The sequence below is a fragment of the Leptonotus elevatus genome, chromosome 5, assembly GCF_054856555.1.
Source record: "Leptonotus elevatus isolate MCC_2025b chromosome 5, RoL_Lele_1.0, whole genome shotgun sequence".
Lineage (NCBI taxonomy): Eukaryota > Metazoa > Chordata > Actinopteri > Syngnathiformes > Syngnathidae > Leptonotus > Leptonotus elevatus.
This window is the reverse complement of record NC_141243.1, coordinates 18609080-18634272: the sequence shown is the minus strand read 5'-3', so window position 1 is coordinate 18634272 and position 25193 is coordinate 18609080. Positions and strand designations below refer to the sequence as shown.

At 41.0% G+C, this 25193-nt stretch overlaps 1 protein-coding gene across 1 annotated transcript in view; it reads right to left on the bottom strand.

Moving 5' to 3' along the window:
- Positions 1–20835, bottom strand: part of piwil1 (piwi-like RNA-mediated gene silencing 1) — a 34734-nt gene extending 13899 nt beyond the window's left edge. The window contains exons 1-6 of the mRNA XM_086076755.1: positions 20713–20835; positions 20176–20270; positions 17103–17205; positions 15460–15588; positions 7552–7766; positions 7317–7438 (exon numbers count right to left, since the gene is read on the bottom strand). Of these exons, the coding sequence (XP_085932881.1) occupies positions 7317–7438; positions 7552–7766; positions 15460–15588; positions 17103–17205; positions 20176–20244 (638 nt within the window). The 5' untranslated portion in view covers positions 20245–20270; positions 20713–20835. The remainder of the gene's footprint in view (positions 1–7316; positions 7439–7551; positions 7767–15459; positions 15589–17102; positions 17206–20175; positions 20271–20712) is intronic.
- Between the last annotated feature and the right edge of the window lie 4358 nt (positions 20836–25193).

The following is a 25193-nucleotide window of genomic DNA, read 5'->3' as shown; positions in this document are numbered from 1 at the left end:
TTAATCGAAAATCGATTCTGAATCGAATCGCACAGCCAAAAATCTGAATCGAATCGTGAGACATTCAAAGACTCCTACCCCTACAAACCACACCTTAGTTACACTAGCTTATAAAGTTTATACAATCGTAACATTAAATACCAATCGCTCTCGCTCTCCATTAGCTCTCTCGCAACAGGTAAACACTTTCAAACTACTTGATTTGCGCGAGTCTGTCAGCTGGATGCAGTACGCTGCGCTAGTCTTGCACGGGGTACCAGTACCGTACCTTGATGTTTTGGCGTAAAAAACGGCTCTGTATCACTTTTTCTTAGTACCGGTACTTAAAAAAATAAATACGAGATAGCCCGCCAACTCTGTTTTAAAGGCAGGTAAACATACACGCATGGCCGCCTTAAGTAAGCGACAGGCCTCTTTCAGCGTGTGTGCGAGAGGGCGCAGGAAGATGGCTTCGCGCTCGCTGGACGTGCACTCCTCGTTGAGAAGCATGAAGCGCTAATTAAGCTTATCAAGCGTAACGCTCGCTGCCCATCCACTCCTCGTTGAGTAGTATGACGCGCTAATTAAGGCTCTACGGGAGCGCGCAAGCAGAGTGGAAGCCACGCGACAGCATTGGCATTGCCTACGCATGTTTTCAATAAACACATGAACACACGTGTGGTTTTCAATTGTCAGTTTTGGAAACATTTTGTAACAAGAGCAAATGTTTTTCACGGAGAAGCAGAAGAAAAAGCAGCAATCATTCCTGCAGTGGACTCAAGGTGCGTTCAATGAACAGGCACACAGTAGGAAGTCACAGTAATGCATAGAAAAAGCTCAGACGACCGACAGAGCAACAGACACAGGTTGTGACACATTTTTGACACTTACCTTAAAAATAAGTGAAGTGTGAATTATTTTGTTCCAAGTTTGTAGTATTTGATTACGCATTCGACTAATTGGGAGCGGAATGGAGAAGAGCAGAGACATGCACACTCAAGCAACGTTACATTGAGTCATTTGAGTGCCACTGTATTGCCAATATTTAAAACGGATGACATCAAATGCAGTCAAATACAGTACTTCAAGAATATGGCATGCAATGTGAAAGCACATACAGCATAAACATAAATATATAGAGTAAGTACATAAATTAACATGTATACATCCCAATATTTTGAATTAATAATAAATAAATAAACAATTTGAAGTTCTTTTGTCAGTTTTAATTTTGCTGCTTTTGCTGATGTTTTAGAGTTTTGTCGAGGTACCGTTTCAGTACCGGTATCGAGGTATTTCATGCAGGTATAGTATCGAAGTCAAAATTTTGGTATCGTGACACGACGCCGCGCAGTTATACAAACAAGAAAATAGTGCCTGGCGGTAATGGAGTCTGACTTTTTTCTAGTTTGCGGTTTTGTGATGCAAATTTTGAACACAAATTGTTTTTAGAAGAAAAACGCTTTATTTCCGTGAACCCAGCCAACTAGCCGGACTACTTTCGTCTCGACCAAAACCGGACCAGATCTTGGGTCACAGGACGCTGTCAGGAGTAAGTCAGTGCTGATTGCACACCACTGTAGGTGAGGATGCCATACAGATTCATCATGTAAAAAAACCCCAACAAACAATCACTTTAAATATATAGCAAAAATATGAGAGTATGGGAAATATATTTATTTACATATAATGACATGTACACTAGAACAAAATGAAAAAAAAAATTGTTACAAAGACTATTACACATAATTGCATTTAAACTTGGCGCCAAGTAGTACTATATGTCTTGCCTAAACTTGAACCATTTTAAAGGACTACCTCTTTTGTGTTCTTGCATTATTCGAGTAATAGTTTTTAATATTTCGATGGTATGTCATTTTCAGTCATGTTTGCAAATGTTACTGTACATTTTGAGTAAAAAGCTCAGAAAAAATTTAATTGCAAATTAAATCAAAATCACAATATTTGTACACAAAAAAATTGCAATTCCATTTTTTTCTAAAATCGTTCAGCCCTCCCATTGCATTGTATATGTCAATAGAAACACATGTAGCAGTTAGCATAGCATCTAGCTTTATTCTGTTCCGATCACAGCAGATGAAAGGCTTTGATCGCAAATACTTTCAAATTGGGCGGGCTTCGCTGTGTGTGCCTGACATGGACATTGAGTTTGATGATTTGTGCAGCAATTTCAGCAATTAGTCTTGTATTTGTCTATGTTCATTTTATGAATAGCTTTGCAGTTAGCACACGATACTTAAGGTGCGTTGTGTTGTTTAACTCTTTGACTGCCAGACGTTTTCAGAAAAGGGATGCCGTCAGTGCCAGCCGATTTAAGCATTTTGACTGATCTTTCAAGGTCCACAGAAAATGTTCTGTTTGGACTATGGAAACACACGTACTACCAAAGGAAATATTGGACTTTCATCTTTCATCAGAAAAAAAAAGTTTGTTTCTACCTTATTCCGTTCTTTAGTAATCAACAATAGAAAATGGTTAGTTTGACCCAATTTCGCCTGTTTTGGACCAAAATACGGAGAAATCAAGCTTATAGTGAAACGATATTATTTCATGCATTCTAGTAAATTTTACACTTCTTTTTGTCCATGAATGATGCCACAAACACCTAAATAGTGCTTTACTTCTATAAAACACTACCACCAAGAATGAAAAAGTGTTTTTTGATAGCAAAATACGTTTATTTACATTCAACAGTGTAACAATTTGACAACAATTTGGCAAACTATTTACAAATGTGTGCAACTGTGGTGCTATTTACAAATATGTGGATGTTTCAACGACAGTTTTTCTTTTTGTAACACTCTCCTGCGTGCAAAGAGACGCAACAGCATTTGCACAACAGATTGCCTCTTCGCGTGCAAAAGCTCCACTTTCTTGCAGGCCGTTTTTTCCGGGGAATAGCAAGTATATACTGCAGTGTGTGCTGCCATAAAGTCTAATATCAGGATCATGCTACGGTTACGTTACGGTGATGTTACGTTGTGGCTTCCTCATGTCCTTCGGTTGCTATACCGAGTGGTAGATGTTCTGATCCATTTTATCCACTCCATTCATGGTGGCATCGTAGTCCAGAAACAGTGTCTTCTCCGTGATCAGACTGTACCCGCTCCTCCGATGAATATGCATTGGACTCGGGGTACTCTTCATTGTCCGATCGAATGTCCGCTTGTGCAGCTCCGCGTTTTCCGGCGTTAGCAGCGCTAGCCGGTGAGGCTTTATGACGAGAGAATAACGGCCGCGTCAATGCTTCCAACTCCGGCGTCAACCTCGGGAGTGACCATCATCATCATCATCAATGTGCATTGGTCGATGCTTTTCGACTACTCTCCATCGTCCGATCGAATGTCCGCTTGTGCAGAAGTACCCGGCCGGCTATTGTGCGCGTTTTCCGGCCTTAGCAGCGCTAGCCGCGCTAAGCCGGTGAGGCTTACTACGTGATCGTAAACACGTCACGTCAAAGCTTCCAACTTTGGCGTCAAGCTCGGAGTCATCATCATCATCATCATCAATCTGCATTGGTCGATGCCAACTCTCCATCGCCCGATCGAATGTCCGATTGTGTAGAAGTACCCGGCCGGCTATTGTGCGCGTTTTCCGGCCTTAGCAGCGCTAGCCGCGCTTAGCCGGTGAGGCTTACTACGTGATCGTAAACACGTCACGTCAAAGCTTCCAACTTTGGCGTCAAGCTCGGAGTCATCATCATCGTCGACATCAATGCGCTTTTTAGTATTGATTGATGCTTTCCGTCTTTGAAAAAAATGCTCAAGCGTGAGCTGCTTGTAACCGGTTGCTTGGTCAAGCCATTGTGGCTTGGATCAGCCATTGTCTCCTCAACACTCTAGCTCCGCCTCACGTCTTCTACTGACGCCCACGGTGGGCGGCCCATCCAACCTTGTGCAAAGAGAGTCATCGCTGCCCTCTAGGGGCCAAAACGAGTCTTTTACTATTCAGATATGCCTGATACTTTCAGCACAGCTGCCCAAGGCTTTCCTGCACCCGTTTTTGAAAAAAAAAAAAAAAAAAAACATAGGGGACGTCTTTTAACGTCCTCGGCGCCCTTCCCTAGGTTTATGCTAAACGTTTTATAACGTTTATGGCAGTCAAAGAGTTAAAAAGGTAATATTACTCCAGAAAAAAAAATAAAAAGGTAATATTAAAGTTTTTTCTATATCATGCATGCTCCACCACAATGCCCAGATGAGTACGAAGAACCCTGACTGTTTTACTCTGATTGCATCTATCGGCTTTTATCTTCCCTTTATAGTAGAGTGTGCATACCGGCACACTGCACAATTTATTTGGGGAGGAGAGGGGTGGAGGGTGACGTCATGCGCATCCCCGCGGAGTAGAGGGCATGTGGCATGCACTTAAGTACGTGTACGTACTTACACGCATACCATGAACGACGAGCCTGACACAAATGCTGCAGTTCCGCTTTGGGCCAGAGGTGGCAGTCGCGAGTAAATGGTATGTTAAATTGACCAAATTCTAATGTGTGGTATCGGCTGAAGGGGAGCGATATACAGGGCCAGTGATGGTTCTGGCAGGGCTACCACAATTTGGCTCCTGGGCCACCACCCGAAGTCTTAAAGGTGTATTCAAGGATGTTTTGTCGCCGTTTCTTCCGCGTGGATAATCTTAACGACCACAACTACCACTCGTCGTGCATGCTTTGGATGCGACATTACTATGTTTGTTTTCATTTAAACACATGAAGAACTCACTTTCGAGTATTGTGATTGTCAGTTACATAAAAAATATAACTTTCCAAAGGGCAATATAAATAGTGCTACGTGATACATGATTAAGAATTGACATATCACAACATGCAGCAGGCAGCATCAGCGAGTGATCAGATGCGAGGGAAATGTGCCAATCAGAGCACGTTTTCCTTCTCTTCTGCGGTTTGCAAGTTGATGATGTAAACAGAAAGTAAAAGAAACAATAAGTAAACAATGACCGAACGCGTAGCTAAACAAGCCATGACTTGGCGTCATCTTCCCACAAGATGAACGTTCTTTCTTTGACGCTTTTGGTGCGGTATCTCATGGAATAAATGAAGACGTTGTGCAAAGTAAGTACTAAAAAACAGTTAACACCACAATCCTGTTGACTCATTAGAACAAGCTAGTGGAGCAACATGTGAAAAACTTGACAATGCGAGAGGGGTTTGCACACGCTGCTGGCGTACTATTAGTAGTTTGGCCACTACTAAGTAGCCGTGCAGTCACCAGACCAAAGCAGCAATCAAGTCATCTTTTAAACACCCCAACTGCAAAAACTTATTTGAACCAGTCCGTGGTGTAAGCAAAGGTTGGGGTTGGGTCTTTAAGCCATGCAAACTATTATCGTTGCATGAGAAATGCCCCCCCCCCACCCCGCAAAAAAATAAATACAATTCGGGAGCACCATCACAAAGGGGTAGCGGTGGCAGTGGGCGTTTCGCCCGGACGAGCAGGAGCGCTGGGGGGATGGCCATAGGCATGCGCATTTTTAAAAAAAGTGACAAACGGACATTTGGCTTCTACTTTGAGAAGATCCTCGAATACACCTTTAACTCTTTGACTGCCATAAACGTTATAAAACGTTTAGCATAAACCTAGGGAAGGGCGCCGAGGACGTTAAAAGACGTCCCCCTATGTTTTTTTTTTTTTTTTTCAAAAACGGGTGCAGGAAAGCCTTGGGCAGCTGTGCTGAAAGTATCAGGCAGATATGATTAGTCAAAGACTCGTTTTGGCCCCTAGAGGGCAGCGATGACTCTCTTTGCACAAGGTTGGATGGGCCGCCCACCGTGGGCGTCAGTAGAAGACGTGAGGCGGAGCTAGAGTGTTGAGGAGACAATGGCTGATCCAAGCCACAATGGCTTGACCAAGCAACCGGTTACAAGCAGCTCACGCTTGAGCATTTTTTTCAAAGACGGAAAGCATCAATCAATACTAAAAAGCGCATTGATGTCAACGATGATGATGACTCCGAGCTCTACGCCAAAGTTGGAAGCTTTGGCCTGTTACTATCACGTAGTAAGCCTCACCGGCTAAGCGCGGCTAGCGCGGCTAGCGCTGCTAAGGCCGGAAAACGCGCACAATAGCCGGCCGGGTACTTCTGCACAAGCGGACATTCGATCGGGCGATGGAGAGTTGGCATCGACCAATGCAGATTGATGATGATGATGATGATGACTGCGAGTTTGACGCCAAAGTTGGAAGCCTGGACGTGTTTACGATCACGTAGTAAGCCTCACCGGCTAGCGCTGCTAACGCCGGAAAACGCGGAGCTGCACAAGCGGACATTCGATCGGACAATGAAGAGTACCCCGAGTCCAATGCATATTCATCGGAGGAGCGGGTACAGTCTGATCACGGAGAAGACACTGTTTCTGGACTACGATGCCACCATGAATGGAGTGGATAAAATGGATCAGAACATCTCCTACCACCCGGTATAGCAACTGAAGGACACGGGGAAGCGAGACGTAACGAAACCGTAACGTAACCGTAGCATGATCCTGATATTAGACTTGATGACACACTGCAGTATATACTTGCTATTCCCCGGAAAAAAACGGCCGGCAAGAAAGTGGCGCACGCGAAGAGGCAATCTGTTGTGCAAATGCTGTTGCGTCTCTTTGCACGCAGGAGAGTGTTACAAAAAGAAAAACTGTCGTTGAAACATCCACATATTTGTAAATAGCACCACAGTTGCACACATTTGTAAATAGTTTGCCAAATTGTTGTCAAATTGTTACACTGTTGAATGTAAATAAACGTATTTTGCTATCAAAAAACACTTTTTCATTCTTGGTGGTAGTGTTTTATAGAAGTAAAGCACTATTTAGGTGTTTGTGGCATCATTCATGGACAAAAAGAAGTGTCAAATTCACTAGAATGCATGAAATAATATCGTTTCACTAAAAGCTTGATTTCTCCGTATTTTGGTCCAACACAGGCGAAATTGGGTCAAACTAACCATTTTCTATTGTTGATTACTAAAGAACGGAATAAGGTAGAAACAAACTCTTTTTTTCTGATGAAAGATGAAAGTCCAATCTTTCATTTGGTAGTACGTGTGTTTCCATAGTCCAAACAGAACATTTTCTGTGGACCTTGAAAATCAGTCAAAATGCTTAAATCGGCTGGCACTGACGGCATCCCTTTTCTGAAAACGTCTGGCAGTCAAAGAGTTAAGAAGCTAGAAATATGTTAGATTATTTTTTTATGCAAAAAAATGTGTCGTATTGACAGGATTTTATGCCAAGTGTTCCGTGGAAAAATTACATGCAATAGTTAACCACATTTCGAACAAACTTTGAAGCCTACCTTCTGAAAATAATGTTGTATAATTGCAAACACACTGGTGATGTTGGGGGCAGTTCATTAGTCAGGGTGACAGTTATCTGCACATTCTCTCCATTCCTTGTATCACTATACAGCTCAGTCACCTGAACAAATAACATGCATTTGTGTGAGTGAATGTTAATAGCTGTTCCATTTTCGACAAGGACAAGATTGTTAGCTGCTAAATGTATGTTGCCAATGTGGTGACTGCCAATACCTTGTCCTGAAGTCTTTGAGGCAGAAACAGTATTGCTCCATCAAAGCAGTGAGCGTTGCCCAGGACTTTCTCATGCTGGAATAGGAGGGCTGTTCTAAGGCGACGGGATTCCATCGGTGGTTTGAAGTCCACATGGTATTGGTACAGAACCCATTGAGGGCGGGATAGGATACGAAAGAAGTTGGCTGACAACTGAATAGGAGAGCCAGTTGTTCCTGAAACAGTCAATGCACTCAGATACTTTATTAATCCCAATTTTTTTCTTTATTAATAAATATTTCAGGTAAGAAAATAAACATATTGTGAAATCTTGATATTAGGACTGCAAAAACAAATTGCTAAAATCGTTAATGAAGGGTTGGCAACAAATGTTATCATCGATTTGTTATGTTGCACGATTATTAAGTCAGTTACCCTGTGCGTTCCCTGTTCAGGGCTCGACACTGCGACCAATTTACCTGTAAATGCGGCCAACTTTAGATTGTGTGCTGGTAAAAATGTAATCCGGTTATGCGGCGCGAGTACAAATGATCGTCTGAGCCGTGATCCGTACAGATCAAGCGCCATAATTTTCGTGGTATATAGTCCGCGGAACGAGCTGTGAAGGCCAACTTCAAAATAAAAGCATAATACGTACCTTGTCGCCTCCCATGTCAAACTCGACACGCGGGAGGGCGACACACGACAGCGAAATACATGTCCCAGAGGTCTCGACACACGAGACGCAATAAGCAGCCGCGACGGCGGCAGCAACATACATCGCTCGTTACAACAGATTTGATTATCAAATTGGAGGGAATCTAAATGTTTTCATTGTTAACACATACGTTTCACTACAGCACGTAATTCCAGTATAAAGATCCATCCATTTTCTATATAATTATTACTATTATTAATAATAATAATAATAATGATAATAATGCATTCAATTTATATGGCGCTTTTTTGGACACTCAAAGACGCTTCACAGTGGTTGCTTTATTCATGCACTCACACATTCAGACACTGGTGGCGGTAAACTACTTTAGTAGCCACAGTTGCCCTGGGGCAGGCTGACGGAAGTGTGGCTGCCAGTGTGCGCCTACGGCCCCTCCTACCACCACCAAACATTCGCACCGTCCATACACCAGTGTGAGTAGCACTGGAAGCAATGTGTGTGAAGTGCCTTGCCCAAGGACACAACGACATAGGACTTGGGGAGAGCGGGGTTCGAACAGCCGACCTTCTGGTTACTGAACGACCATCTCTACATTCCGAGGCACAGCCGCCATATTATTATTATTATCTGTTACAAAAACGGTAAAGAAAACTTTCCGGACAAATGAACCCTGTACTAACAAGCTCCCATGCACCGGCCTGCTAAAATTATCTAATCCATTTTGCTGGATGGCCCAGTGTGTAGAATGCCCTAAAATGCTCGTAAAAAAAAAAAAAAATGACAAAAGTTTTTCACAGGACAGCGACGATATGTGCATATTACCCCAATAAGCGGCTGCTTTTTAAAACCCTCATTAGTTTTACATTTTGAATAGTGATGCACCGAATATTCGGCAATCAAAAATTCTCAGCCTAAAATAGCATATATATGCATTTTCTGCATTCGGACAAAATAAAATTAAAGCCGAAAGAAGATGGTCAAAGAGGATGTTGTGGTGACGCAAGCAAAAAACAAAAAAAAACGCTGCAAGCAGGCATCTGTTTGAATTGAACACCAAACGTGGGGGTGAGTGTCCGCCTTGCTGATCGCTGGCGTTTCACCTTGTGAGTACCGGCAGCTTTATTATGCACACCGGAGAGGGGCGTCGCTTGGTAAACTATTGTCCAGCATTTTAGCAGGTCGAAAAAAAGAGCCACTCTTTCTCCTGCAGCGCCTTCCTTTTTTTCTTTGATTAAGAGCCCCTCGAGTGCTTTCACTTTTCATTTGCATTCTGGTGGCCGTGCTAAATATTTTAGCTAATGTTAGCACTATTGCTATCAACAGTTTTAAATAAGTTAACACGGTGCATCCCTATTTTTGAATTCTTTAAAATTATATAATGAAGACAATTAAGATTGTAGTACATTGAACTTTGATTACATTTTGCAGCTTGTACCATAATTTCAGACATGTTTATAATAAATTGATGGTGATACTCTGATGCTGTAAATCTTGAGTGCATTTTAAAATGTAACCAAAAACTATGCAGAGTAGCACTAATATTATGAAACTATATTTCCCTCTTGTTGGGGACTAAGCCTTTCTTTTAATGTAGGTTGACTCTAGAAGGTAGTGAAATCAGATGAGTAAAATTAGGAAAATACACTGTGCTTAACACAACTAAAATTTATACTTTTTTTTATGTCTATTTACCATTTATCCAATATGCTTTGTTTTCCTTCACTAGTATGTGTTAAGTATTTTAAAAGCAGTAAATTGATATACACAAACTAGGGATGCACGATAATTATCGGACCGATATTGGGGAGGGAAAAATTACGTAATTTCTATCAGTCCGATAGCTCAAAATTTGACTGCAGGCCCCGCCGGATCGCTTACTGATTGAGAGAATGAGTTTGTGAGTTTGAGTGTGTGCGCGTCTTTAATAAAAAAATAAAGAAAAGTAAACTGTTAGCCATTGGTCAAGCTTGGCGACTGGGAAAAAATATAGCTTGTGTACACACAACCAGCTGAAGTCTGCTTGACTCTTAAACATTTTTTTTTTATAATATTTATAATAAATATTGTAACTGGAGTAAAGGTTTTTGCGAGCGCACGCTTGCAGAGACTCCCATTCTCTTAAATGGAATGACAGCCCCAGCTGAGGGCTTACTTGGTGTCTGCGGCACCGCGTCGGAGATGGCCAGATTCAGCAGCCGGTAATGCTCAGAAACCGTAGTGGTCACGATCCGGCCACCGTGCCTTTTTCGTTTTAAGCTGCTTTTACTTTCCTTGCTGCATACTATAAGCGTGTGGACTTAATCAGCATTGGAAATGGAATACAGTAAAAATTGACGAATTCAAGCGACTTCTACCGGCTGCACTTTCAGACGAGATGGCGCGAGGCGCAACCAGCGAGACCTTGGATGGCTGTCGGCATGTCATGTCTGGAGGCCGCCGTACGAGGCGACGTAAACTGGGGCAGTCGAGCCGAGCATTCACTTAGCTAAATAGTAGGGCTGGGCAATAAATCTAATTAATTTGATTAATCGACATTTTGAAAATCGAATAGTTACAAATTTGCTAAATCGTGAAATGATCCTTAATTGCCAACTATGAATGTTAAAAACTGATTTAGAATCAGTATACATTATTGTTGTCTGAACATTTTGCACAATCCGCGGTGGTTAATTTGCCGTGACTGGCAACTCGCCACCTATTTGACATGACTTTGTGATGCTAACCGGCAGCTAAGTGGTTTCAACGAGACGGCTTGCACGTTGCGACCGCGCAGTGGCCTAAATGTGCACACTTGTGTTATTCATAATCACTTGTAAATGTCTACAAGCATTCAAGGCAAATTGGAGACATTCACGGCAAACTAACATTCGCGGGAGATTTGCCGGTTACGGCAAAATAACCATTGCCTAAACAATCACAAACTAATGCTACAACATAGTCTCTGTAGTAACGTTATGCTATTTTTTTTTTTTAATGGTAAAACGTTATGCCACTTTCCCACATATTAAAATAGTTCTCAAATGTGTAAAAGAGTATTTTTGTACTTTTCTTTTCTTCTGCTCCCATGGCCAGTCGTTTCCATTCACAACATTAGCACATGGCTACCATGACCAAAATCACTGCCCCTTCAAGAGAAAAAGGTATGTATGGCCTGGTGCAGCTATATACATAAAAGTGACACACCCCTAAAACAGGCTGTTTTAAACAAGAGCGCTTTTTGGCTGATTTAGGGACAGCAAAAATATTACATTTAACTCTTTGACTGCCAGACGTTTTCAGAAAAGGGATGCCGCCAGTGCCAGCCGATTTAAGCATTTTGACTGATTTTCAAGGTCCACAGAAAATGTTCTGTTTGGACTATGGAAACACACGTACTACCAAATGAAAGATTGGACTTTCATCTTTCATCAGAAAAAAAGAGTTTGTTTCTACCTTATTCCGTTCTTTAGTAATCAACAATAGAAAATGGTTAGTTTGACCCAATTTCGCCTGTGTTGGACCAAAATACGGAGAAATCAAGCTTTTAGTGAAACGATATTATTTCATGCATTCTAGTGAATTTGACACTTCTTTTTGTCCATGAATGATGCCACAAACACCTAAATAGTGCTTTACTTCTATAAAACACTACCACCAAGAATGAAAAAGTGTTTTTTGATAGCAAAATACGTTTATTTACATTCAACAGTGTAACAATTTGACAACAATTTGGCAAACTATTTACAAATGTGTGCAACTGTGGTGCTATTTACAAATATGTGGATGTTTCAACGACAGTTTTTCTTTTTGTAACACTCTCCTGCGTGCAAAGAGACGCGACAGCATTTGCACAACAGATTGCCTCTTCGCGTGCGCCACTTTCTTGCCGGCCGTTTTTTTCCGGGGAATAGCAAGTATATACTGCAGTGTGTCATCAAGTCTAATATCAGGATCATGCTACGGTTACGTTACGGTTTCGTTACGTCTCGCTTCCCCGTGTCCTTCAGTTGCTATACCGGGTGGTAGGAGATGTTCTGATCCATTTTATCCACTCCATTCATGGTGGCATCGTAGTCCAGAAACAGTGTCTTCTCCGTGATCAGACTGTACCCGCTCCTCCGATGAATATGCATTGGACTCGGGGTACTCTTCATTGTCCGATCGAATGTCCGCTTGTGCAGCTCCGCGTTTTCCGGCCTTAGCAGCGCTAGCCGCGCTAAGCCGGTGAGGCTTACTACGTGTTCATAACAGTCACGCCAAAGCTTCCAACTTTGGCGTAGAGCTCGGAGTCCTCCTCATCATCATCATCAATCTGCATTGGTCGATGCCAACTCTCCATCGCCCGATCGAATGTCCGATTGTGTAGAAGTACCCGGCCGGCTATTGTGCGCGTTTTCCGGCCTTAGCAGCGCTAGCCGCGCTAGCCGCGCTTACCGGTGAGGCTTACTACGTGTTCATAACAGTCACGCCAAAGCTTCCAACTTTGGCGTAGAGCTCGTTGTCATCATCATCGTTGACATCAATGCGCTTTTTAGTATTGATTGATGCTTTCCGTCTTTGAAAAAAATGCTCAAGCGTGAGCTGCTTGTAACCGGTTGCTTAGTCAAGCCATTGTGGCTTGGATCAGCCATTGTCTCCTCAACACTCTAGCTCCGCCTCACGTCTTCTACTGACGCCCACGGTGGGCGGCCCATCCAACCTTGTGCAAAGAGAGTCATCGCTGCCCTCTAGGGGCCAAAACGAGTCTTTGACTAATCAGATCTGCCTGATACTTTCAGCACAGCTGCCCAAGGCTTTCCTGCACCCGTTTTTGAAAAAAAAAAAAAAAAACATAGGGGACGTCTTTTAACGTCCTCGGCGCCCTTCCCTAGGTTTATGCTAAACGTTTTATAACGTTTATGGCAGTCAAAGAGTTAAAGTCAATTTTGACGAATGCATGTCACAGACGTCATTTGAGAACAAATTTTGTATGTTGAAAAGTTGAATAATATGAGACCTTTAAAGATTGTATTTTGTACTTGAGGGATATTTTTTGTACTTGAAAGATTCGTTTGTACTTGAAGGGCATGTTTTGTAACTGAAGAAATTTCTTTGCATGCGTAAAACATGCTGTATTTGTTTCTGAAGCAGGGTGTATTTGTTTTATAGTTACAGTTCTTATGTGCAAAACAAAATGCATTAGTTTGTGAATGATGTTTTGTATTTGCAAAACACACCGAGTTTGTGAATTGATGGATGAGAGCAAGGGTGTATTCAGACCTGCACTGCTTGGTCCGCTTTAAAGGATTATTGACCAGGAAGTCACTCTTGCTACACCACTCACTAACATTTGAAATCGGCGCTCAAAAGGGGGTGTTGCCTGTAGGGTTGCGAATGGGGAGAGGGTTGGGCGTGGTCTGGCTGTGATTGACAGCAGCAACTCACTAAGAAGCCATTTAAGGAGGTGTGTAGGAGAATGAGCTGGTGGGTGGCGTCATGCGACACCAAACATGTACTAAAATGTAAAAATAATGACCAGGACATGTAGACAGCATTTGTAGACACCAGTTTATCAGCAAAAAAAGTATAATAAGTGTTATAAGAGTAAGAGTTTTTCTTTAAACGGATCACAGTTCGTTTCCCATGCTGCTCCGGACCTTTTGTGCAGATCTGAATACACACAAACTAATCCTGGTGCAGACCAAACAAGCGGAACTAGACCCACTTTTTGAGGTGGTCTTAGTGCACTTCCAAACGCACTCGCTGCGGTTCGATTCGTAGTCCGAATACAAACCACAGCTGATACGCTCCAACTTTACGATAGGACGTATTTGCCTTTTTGGTCTTAACAAGCCACTGTAGCCAAGTATCCCGGGAGCAAAATATTGCACGGTAGTGAATATTGTGCTTAGCCACGCTGCTGTCAGAATGTTGTGGGTCGGGGGCAGCGGCGCGCAACGGCCTCCTGCACGCAAACGACAACGCTGTTCATAAGTTAGAAACAACCTTCGTTAAATGGGCTGCTCTTGGCGCTCGCAAATATCTTGTATCTAATAACGGCACTAATATGCAGCAAAATAACTACTGCTTTAACAATCGCAAGGGGAATTATTATTATTTTTTTAACAACACACTTATCTGCGATGTACAAAGCATGATGCCACAAACTGGCTGCTACCGTATCCTTGATGGATTTTTTTGCATCTACAACACAAGGATCAATCACACAGGAGAAAATAATGGACTTAATTTTGACTCATGCAATTTGCCACTGACTTCAGAAAGTTTGTGTTTACTTTGTAGGCTATTTGCTAAGTAAATGTGCTTTATGTTTTTTAAAGGCACCGAACGCAAGTTACCAACTTTTTGCAGATTTGCGACCCTTTTGGTGAAAAGCTAAATGGAAGCCAGCGACGTGCACGCGCCCAGAGTGCCGAGACGTTAGTGGTAGTTTTATTGTGCATTGCTTATCATAAATAGATCCTATCGCATTTTTGTGACGAGGTCTTACCTTTTTAGCAAAAAAAAAAGCAAGTTGTGAATACCGTTTCATCCTTTTTTCCATCTTCTCCAATATTAACGCTGCTCCAATATTAAGTCCTCCCGCGACGCTTGTGCAACTTCAGTTTTGTCCTTTTTGGCACACTCGACAGTGTTATCCTTTCCTGCTCGGTATTCTGACCGTGGTCGAGGGGGAGATTTTTCCCTCGGCCAGTCACCTCCGCAGGGAAGATTTTTCCTTCGGTCAATCACCTCTGCGGAAAACTCCCGTTGCATGTCGCAAAACTTTCGGTCGATGGTCGAACAAAAGGAGCCACCGGGAGATGGAGGGTCGCACTGCAGTATTGGTTTATTATGATTTTGACACACTTTTATATCCGCTGTGGCACACGCTTGTCTTTTACCACAGACTCGTCCACACACTCCCAAACACTTCCGCCATCCCAACACTTCCGCGGAGCGAGCCTGACCGCGTGCCATTTCCATTTCATTCCATTACGGTTGCTTTGGTTACATTTCAATTGTGGTAAAGAAAGGTGGCTGAAAAATTGCGCTGCAATAAAAGTGCTCTTATTCCGAAGCACAAATCACAAATATATATATTGTTCAGTAATTATTACCCATATCGACAAAAATATAGTTACCGCAAATTTCCTTGAAATATCTTGATGTATTTTTTTAACTCCATCACCCAACCCGAGTTTACACCTCTGTGGAATATGGCTTAGTAGTCTGCAGTCAAAATATCAACAATGAAACAATGTTGGTGAGGGTTTAGAATAGGGACATACCAGACTTGGAAGCTTTGACATGCTCTATTGTCTGCCTGGTGTTAATACCAGCATCATGGAAATCTCTTCTGCGTCCACCTCTTTCTCCTATCTTGATCTGATGAAATCCAGCTGAGATCTCAAGAGCAGCTGCAATACAAGATCATCAGTGAGTACTAGCAGTTGACAAGGTAAACTAAAGTACATCAAGTTCAGCTATCAGCATATTTTGAGGACTAACTATTTTTACCAATGCTGAGTTCAGACAAAGGACTTCTTGTCATTCACTATGGTTGCTAGGACTGAAAAGATTTAAGAAAAGGACGATTTGAGGAAATAGATGACCACCAATTATGGCTCACCTGTTTTCTGGGTTTGGTCCTTACCTATTCCTCAGCACAGGCGATGTCATCTTCAGTCGACAGCAAGTAGCAAAATGACTTTTTAAAGGTATTAATTGTTCATGAAGAATAATTAAGTTATCACATTAATTTTAGACAAAATATCTTCTTACTGTTGAAAATGGCTCAATGAGTCAAGTATCCCTTTAATGTCGAACCCTGCACTATTTAACACAATTTTTTTTAAATTTCATGTGAAATTAAAGCCTTAAGCTGTTTTTCCCCTTTGTTTTCCATTGTAAGCTTTACATTACCCTTATCTCTTCATTATATTTATTTTATCTTATGTTGACAAGTGGGCTAACTTGGGACCTCAGGGATTGTATTTATTGCCATGCCATGTGGAAGTGTATATTTGGATATTTGTACCATTGTATTTTGAGGAAAGGAACATTTCTTGAATTTTGGAAATGTAACTTTAAATATATATTTGAAGGACAAGGAGAAATTAAAAGCAATTAAAGAAAATTACTGTTCCTGAGCATGTTGGCCTTTTAGAGGCAGCCGTGTGATGCCATGCATGCATTGCGTACACACTTATAATGACATAGAAGAAGGTTGCATTTGACCTCTAACTCATTTTTCACATATTGGGGAAGTAGTGGCTCTATGTTATCTTACCTTTGTGTGTGTGTGAATATTGGTTATTTGAAGGCATATCACTCTAGACGTCGAGGCTAATTTATCATTAGCAGTTGAATGTAATCCTCCAATCACTTAAACATTAGCGATGTTTTATTAAGGAAGCATGTTTTGTATTTGAATAGACAATGTGAGTAATTCTTATTGTGAGTTTAGTTTTACAGTTAACTCCAACAGGGGTGTCATTAAAGACCTGAAAGGACGCTTAAAGACTGCAGAATCACATATGCAACTGCACGCGAATAACATTGAGCAACCACGCATCGCATTTTGATGACACGTGGCTTGCGACTGTTGGTGGCAGCTAGGGTAGTCAAATAACGGCCTTTTGCGCCATTTAAGGCTTGTTTACAGTGTTACCCTGGTTTTCTCCTTGTAGTTTAACAAGAGATAATAAATCGTTCATTGATCCAAGAATGAGCTTGTTCACAGAAATGTTCACGAAGCAAATATGCACCGCGTCAATTTCAGTGACACGGGCTACATACAAATCAGGTTACTTTCATGTAGTCTGAGCTCAGCTGCATTCCACAGCAAGACATGTTTGAATGATTTGAAACAGGCAATATGACTACACCCTGTAAAAAAACAAAAAACAACAACATATATTTGAAAACGTACCTTCTTCAGGATGAGGTACTGAACCTTTCTTCTGCCTCCCTCGACCAACCAGCCCACCCTCTTCTTTTGCTTCAACTTCTGGTGCAGGTTCTCGTACCTGAGCCTTGCAAGACCAATGAGTATTAAAAGTTGAACATTTGACATGACAGTTTAACGTTTCCTGATCCATGTGACGTTTGGACTCGATCCATTATTATTCACACACTCAAAATACTTACCTATCATAGAAAAAAAAACAAGGGGTCCTCAGTTTACAATGGTCCGGCTCACAATGAACTAGTTGGCAGTAGGGCTGGGCACTTATGTAAAAAATAATAATCCTGATCATTTGTACTGATTAGGGCTGCCTCAGGACGGTGTGAGTCGGTGGGGAGAATACTTAGAAGACCTTAATTCCACCGACACGTCTTCCTTTGAGGAAGCACAGTTTGGGGACTCTGAGGTGGCCTATCCTATCTCGGGGGTCAGTGTTTTATTTTTTTGCTTGCGTCACCACAACATCTTTTTTCGGCCTGAATTTTATTTCGCCCGAATGCCGAAAATGCAAAATTCTTGGTGGCCAAATATTTGGTGCATCACTAATACATACATAGATAGATACCAGTGACATGCGGTCAGGATAGGCAAGGTAGGCATTGCCTACCCCAGGCTGAAATGAAAGTTGAAACCGTTTGACTTTTTCTATTTATTTTAATTATTTCTTTCATTTTAAAAAGCCTACACTACCTATAGGTTTAAAAGTAACTACATTTGATGATTTTCATACCTCAATTAAAAATGACAGGCAAAAATGCTGCAAAAATTATCCTCCTGAGGGCACACCCGCTACTGTGCTTTTCCCAGCCCTGTCCGCGTAGCGATATGTGTTCACGCACATATCTGGTAACTGGTCAGTTACCTAGTAGAAAAGTCCTTTACGCAAATAGGCAGATCGCTACGCAGCCTTTTTACGTCGCTGTATTATTCCTATGCGAACGTATGTTCACACAGTGCATTCATGAATTCAAAACACACAGTGCACAGCAAAGCGGCAAGACGACGCCACTCTGGAGAATATAAAACTATTTTCACACCTTTCTTTTGAGGGAAAACGCCATCCTTTTGAAGGATGTGAGACCAACGCCTTAGCTACCGGATCTTCAGCAAAGTAGGGACAACGAATTATTCGTACTTTTCACAAAGAATGGTGTAAAGGGATCGATTGGCTTTGTGGATGTGTTTCGATTAACTCGCTGTTTCACTTTACATGGTGTTTGGCATTGTTATTGCTAGCTTGATTTTGTGAGGAATTAGGCTGTTTGACAGAGAGATATTCACTTTATTACATTCTTTCCGGGCGCCTTTGAAATTGTCCGTTTGTCGTTGTGCGGCAAATGGAAGGCAGAGTGCACTGGAATGTTTACTGTGGCTGGCAGACTGCGCGCTGGCTGTGACGGTGGCCCAGAACTTTAGCGTGTGTGTGTGTTGCGAGTGGCAAGTGCGCAAAGTAAAAAAGATATATATAAAAAAAGATGGCGGAGCAAAAAAATGTAAGACTTCAATGTAAGACTCTTTTTTTTGGTTTTATTTTCTACCCATACAGAGGAGGCATATGTTAAAATAGTTTGAATGTATGGCATCTTGTATCTGAGTATCAAGTATCTCAAGGCTAGGCTTAGTGTCCTTTTTTTTGGAAATGAAAATATGGTCACCCTAAGATACGTTGTACACTTGCTTGCCGACACACACATTTGTAATTGGTGTGTGCGTCTCAATATGCGACTGCCTGCCTACCAAAACCTAGAGCTCATTGCACGTCACTGATACATACATGTATATAACTAGGGCTGGGTATTGCCAACAACCTCACGATACGATACAGGAGTCATGACATGATACGAATCGCTATACATATGTATCCCAATACATGATTTTCAAAGAGATATACATCCCAATATTTTACATTAAATTACTTGCATTTTTATTGTAACAGTCATATGTATACCAAAATGATATGTTTATTATGCTGGATGACAAAATAATTTTTGTTAGCAGCTTTTTTGGTTTACCACCAAGCGGCATGCACTGCAGAGCAAGGAGCAACTTTCACAGACACCCAGGGAAAATTTATGAATAGGCATGATGAGCCGAGATGAGTAAAAATATCAAAGTATAAAAATTATAGCTTTAGAAAACAAAACCATATCATTACAGCGTTTCAATATAGAATGGAATGTGTAAAATTAAGTCAGTTAGCATGATAAGCAAGTTTTACCTTTGCATTACGAGGTATAATGTCCTCCGGTGAGAGCATGGCATCTTGTCCCAGAGACCCAGCCAGCGACAAGCTTTTAAATAAGCCCCGGTGTAAGGAGGAGAGACAGCATGGACTACATAATGATATAGGTCGTGCGATGTGAATTCCGGCAAAGTCGGCGATTTGATTAACTTGGTAAAAACAGCAAGCGACAGAAGCTAAGTGGGTTTTTTCAAACTAGCGATCTCCAACTTAAGTAAATATCGCGCTCTACGTGTCCTGACTAAATGTGCAACTTCGACTGACAGGCAAACGAAGTAGTAGATTCCATGGCTCGATGGGCAATAATAACTTTTAATTTGTAAAATAACAGTCACTAAGTCACTAAGTCGCTCTGGGTCACGTCCACTTCCATTCAACAATCATTTCCTTCCGCTGTCCGTCATACTGCATAAGTGACCTTATACAAAAATATGCACACATTGTAAACACGTTTTTAGTGAATGTTCATTAAGCTCATTAGTGATGTAATTTTAATATGTCACGTGTTTCCTAAATACAACATACAGTGTATGATAAATTCACAAGTAGCAGCCTGGCTGTTAAACAATATAATTTTTTTTAAATATGTACATTACATTTAATTATTGTTGAGCTGAATTTAAATTACGATGTTGACATGGACTTCGAAAACGGCTCCACTTTCTCATATTGATTCTGGCTAAAACCTAAAATAAAAAATTAAAAAATGCTATTCTAGAAAGAACACTATAACGTGAATTACTTAATTATCACTCATTAGCGTCTATTTCAGTTCCACATTTGAACTTTGCTTACCCCAGGGGCCACAGGATCCTGGCCACGTGCTCTGCCTCTAGATCTTGTGCGTGGCGGTCGACTGGCCATTTTCCCTCAATCCTTTTTTTTCTTCCCTGTAAATATTAAAAGTTACCATTCAGCACAACCGTCCTCTGCACACGCTTAACAAAATGGCCAAATACGAGCATCAATCAAAATGATAATTACTTGACCAAACAATTCGAGGCTTTGAGAAAGTTCGCGCCGTTGTCGTTCGAGCTGTGGCCGTTGGTAGGCCCCTGTTAGCACCTGCTCATTATCATCCGTAACATGCGCTCACTGCTGACCTTAGCGAATTGAATGAATACCACAAAAACGAGGAAACAAATGTATAGTTATATAGTTGTATAGTATGTAACTTAATTTAATTTAAAGTATCTGACAGTCTTATTGGGCCACCCAAAAAATTCCCCAACATAGATTCCTCACTATAACAAACTAAGTGAGGATGACAAAAATGAGGAACTTATGTTTAAAGTTATGAAGCATTACATATAATTTGATTCGCATACTTACACAAAAAGAATGTATTTTATCGACGAAACTTTCTCTGACCTTCTCCCACGTTGCGTTAATCGAGCTGGTGATTTCAGTTTGCTAAATTGGCCTTGTAACTCACAAAATCATTCCGCGTGCAATATACAATAGACCCCTGTTCAATATATAAAATATGACTTTATTTTTTAATCAAAATACAACTATTCTGAAATTATTCAATTGTGGTATAAGGGGACGTCACAAAAAAAGTTATTTCTAAATTGTTTGCAGAACTACTTTTTTTCAGCGCAGTAATCTGTTGAACAGTGGGTAGATGGAGGTCTGAGGGATGTAGTTTGATTTGATGCCACTTGGTGGCAGCAAAGCCCAACCGCAAACACAGAGACACTTCCATTTGTTGAACTCTATTACTGAAATGGTTTTGTTTTGTTTTGTTTTTTCGTCATATATATATATATATATATATATATATATATATATATATATATATATATATTATTTTTTTTTTCATTTTTTTTGGGGGGGGGGGGATAAATAAATGATCAGACTGTATGCAATTAATGATTACCTTCCTTACTTATGTTTAAATACATTCATAAATAGCTTTGTGCTTTGTATAGTGTTTGCACCATTTGAAATACAACTTGGCATTTTCAGGAAGATGAATACAGGACTTTCATGTCTGAGATCTGAGTGTTAACAGATTCACATCTGGGAGGACCTGATTCCCGTTTTCTATCTGTATCTGAAGCATGACAGACAATAATAGTTTCATCTCGTACATTTGTTTTAATCAAGGGAAAATTACACCAAGAGCCACTTCCAAAATGATAAATATGCAGTAGTGTGTTAGCAAGTTCTGTTGCAATCACAATTTTTACTAATTAGCAGGACATGCACTGACACAAGCTGTCCAGTGCACAGATAACAACTTTAATTATTAACAAACATAACACAGGCCATTACTAAGCTGAAAATACAGAAAATGGGGAAAATGTGCTACAAGTTGAGCAAAGTTAAAGGAATGCAACCTGCCAAGGACACTGATGACTTCATATATTCTAGTCAGCAGGTTAGAAAAGTATGCAGTTCTTGTACTTGCTTGTTTTCATTTGACATTTTTGAATAATGTTAAAAGATTGCCAGGGGAAAAAAAGGTCAACAAGTTGTAACCAGGAGTGTTATTGTTATGTCCATGAAGAAGTGCTACAAATGAAACTGCAACTACATCCTGAAAAACGAGAATGCATATGCTAATATACAGTTTTGACACGTTTGGGTCATATCATGATACATTGACTTATGAGCTTGAAGGGTAGTAATGAGCTACAACAGCCACTTGAGTAACTTTTTGGATACATTGTATTTGTCAGATTAGTTTTAATTAAACTTTTTTGCATTTATCCATCAATCCATCCATTTTCTTAACCGCTGTCCTCACAAGGGTCGTGGGGGTCGCTGGAGCCTATCCCAGCTGGCTTCGGGCAGTAGGCGGGGTACACCCTGAACTAGTTGCCAGCCAATCGCAGTCTTTTGCATTTACTTGAGTTTTTTTTTATATATTTTTTTACATGGAATGCTACTTTTACTCATTGAGCTATATCCGGCCTTCGTCCGTCCTGTGTGGAGTTTGCATGTTCTCCCAGTACTTGCATTGGTTTTCTCTGGGTACAACAACTTCTTCCTTCTCACCAAAATCATGCGTGTTAGGTAAAATGAGATTCGACAAACTGGGCCCAAAATTCAGCCTCGCAATTTGTGATGGAGAGGCCCCCAGTGCTTGTGACTGAAGGCTTTTTTTTTTTTTTTTTTGCTTGTGCTGCGTGGTGAGGCCCTGGATACTAACCAATGAGCGGTGACAGTCATTTTAGGGCCCATCAGTTTTTATATTATACTATGCATAACACAACTGTCTGAGTACAGCAGCCTGACACACATCTGTACCAGTCTGGTTATTGTTGATTCCTGCTCCATTCTCTTCTTTCTCCCCCAATAAGACCACCACACCCTCCTCCTCCTCCTTCTTCTTTACGACCAGCACCACCTCCACACTGTCACCTCCATGACTGGGGTCATCCAGTCCCTCAATAACCCCTCTGCTTGTAACCTTCACCACTGATGTTGTTGGTGCTAATAATAACAATAAGCATATTTTATTACATATTATTTTATTAATACATAATTAGGAACAAAGCAGGCGGCATGGTGGCTGACTGGTTAGCACCGTCCGCCTCCCAGTGCAGAGGACGTGAAATCGAGTCCGGTGAGGAGATGATCCTAACCCCTTGGTCATGGCTGACTCTGCGCTTTACTTATTTTTACTCTTCAAAAATTGTTTTCAGTGATTACTTTTTTTGGTGTGTTCAAGTGTGCCTTCGACGGTTTACCCTTTTACGTACATCTTCATAAAATGTCATGTATTTTGTAATCACAAACATGTTATGATGAACAAAACATCTTCTTCTTTTTAAAGGATCACAGAATGATATGTGTCAAATATGGTGAACAGGGGCATCATGGTTTAGGATTGCTTTTGCCTCAAAGGCTGGACGGGGTTCTGTAATCAACAGAAAAATGAATTCCCACATTTATCAAGACATTTTTTAGGAGAGCTTAATACCATTTGTCCACCAATTGAAGCACAACAGAGGATGGCTGATGCAACAGGACATCGCCTCCTGACCTCAACCTGAGTGAGATACTGTAGCAATATCGCAAAGAGAGTTATTCACAACCGACCTCCCAAGAATATTGCTTAATTGAAAACATGTTACAAAGAGGAATTGGTCAAATTTCCATCTGACTATTGTAAAATTCTGGCCTGCAACTATAGGACACATTTGGTTGAGGTTATTGTTGCCAAAGGAGGTTCAACCAGTCAGAAAATCCAAAGGTTGTCATATTTTTTTTCTATCCTGCACTGACACGTTTACAAATTGTGTTTAGTAAAACTGGTAAATGTATAATTGTTGAGTTAGGTTGATAATAGATTAGGGTGTGTTCAAAGTGTCATACAAATTCAAGTTGCATCTCCCGTGTAGGAAGGAAACACCATAGACCCAGGACCTTCTGGAACTTCACACTGGGTTCGATGTGATACCCTTCCCTTCCCTTTTGCTAAACTAGCAGTTCTCCCCAAAATCCTCTACATTTTTAATGTTAGCTTCTAGAGCTGTTTAATAACACCAAATGTCCCCAGGCATCAGCAAATATCTGTTGAAGCATGAGCCCCCCCTGTGTTTGTGAATTAAAGGTAACAAGATGGCAGTCAACACATCACATCGTCTTTGAGGCCAATGACAATAATGAGACTTTCACTGGGCCACAAAATCATGACCAAGAAGCTTTTAACAGGTTCTAAGGACCGTGGCTTATTTTCTGAATAAAATATAAACAAGGGGAAATATCAAACCCATTAATCTTTCATTAAGCTTGCCAGATAAAAAAAGAATCGCTTAAAGTATCTTTCGTTACCATCAGTGCAAGTGCAGAAGCCCCCTGCTAACATCAAAGGCTTCTCAAAGAAACAGAGCGGAGAGAGAGAGTTAGCTGAATTTGGCAGCGAACCAGCTTGCGTTTGCCTTTTAATAACAGCTAACTTACAATGACACTGAGGAGGAAACACAACAAATCAATGTCAATTTTGTTGGCACAAGGCATAGATACAAATTTAGTGTTATCTCAAATCAGTGTGGCAAAGAAAGGTCAGAGGTCACCCTTGACCCAAAACTGACAAGACTTTTACGATGCATCAAAATGGAGTATGCTCTCTCAGTTTCTTTTTGCCCTTCATGATAGAATTTATTTAGGTAGAAGCCTGATAGTCGCAGAATGAAGTACAAATGATGCTGTTAATGACATCCTTTTTTCTATTAGCACTCTTTCAGCAAACACACTAAACAGCCTGGCAGCCCTGCCAAGTAGGTTAATGACATGCAATGGATTAAGGTTTAGTATATCAACGCACTGCTGCTACACTGTCAAACTAATCTAATATAGAATGAAATGAACCCACTGTGATTTTCTATATTGTTCTGACCCTGTCCCTGTGCTTAACATTGTCATGATACAAAGACATTCTAACATACGCGACTGAAGGCGCCTTCAATTGACTTCAGAAGCCCAGTATCATATGAGTTAGTCATGGTTCACACTGAATTAAACATGGGAAGACGGGTTTCCTTTTATCTACAGCCAAAGTGCTAAATCTGACCACTGCAACAGATATTCACCCACTTCAAAATCTTCCCTTTGATAGTGTAAGCGTATGAGCTTCAAATGTATCAGTTTGTCCTCATTTCAATGTCTCGTAGTCGCAAACACTGCTGGATTCTTGCAGATGCTGCAATGCAAATCTGATTGGTTTTTCTGTTGGCTTTTTCCTTTTGAACAAATGCCATTGCTATTTGTGGGGTTATTCTTTCATGTTACCTTTCACTTTGTATTTGCTTTTTATATTTCAAGTATTTATTCCCGGGTACACAATTAAAATTAATGAT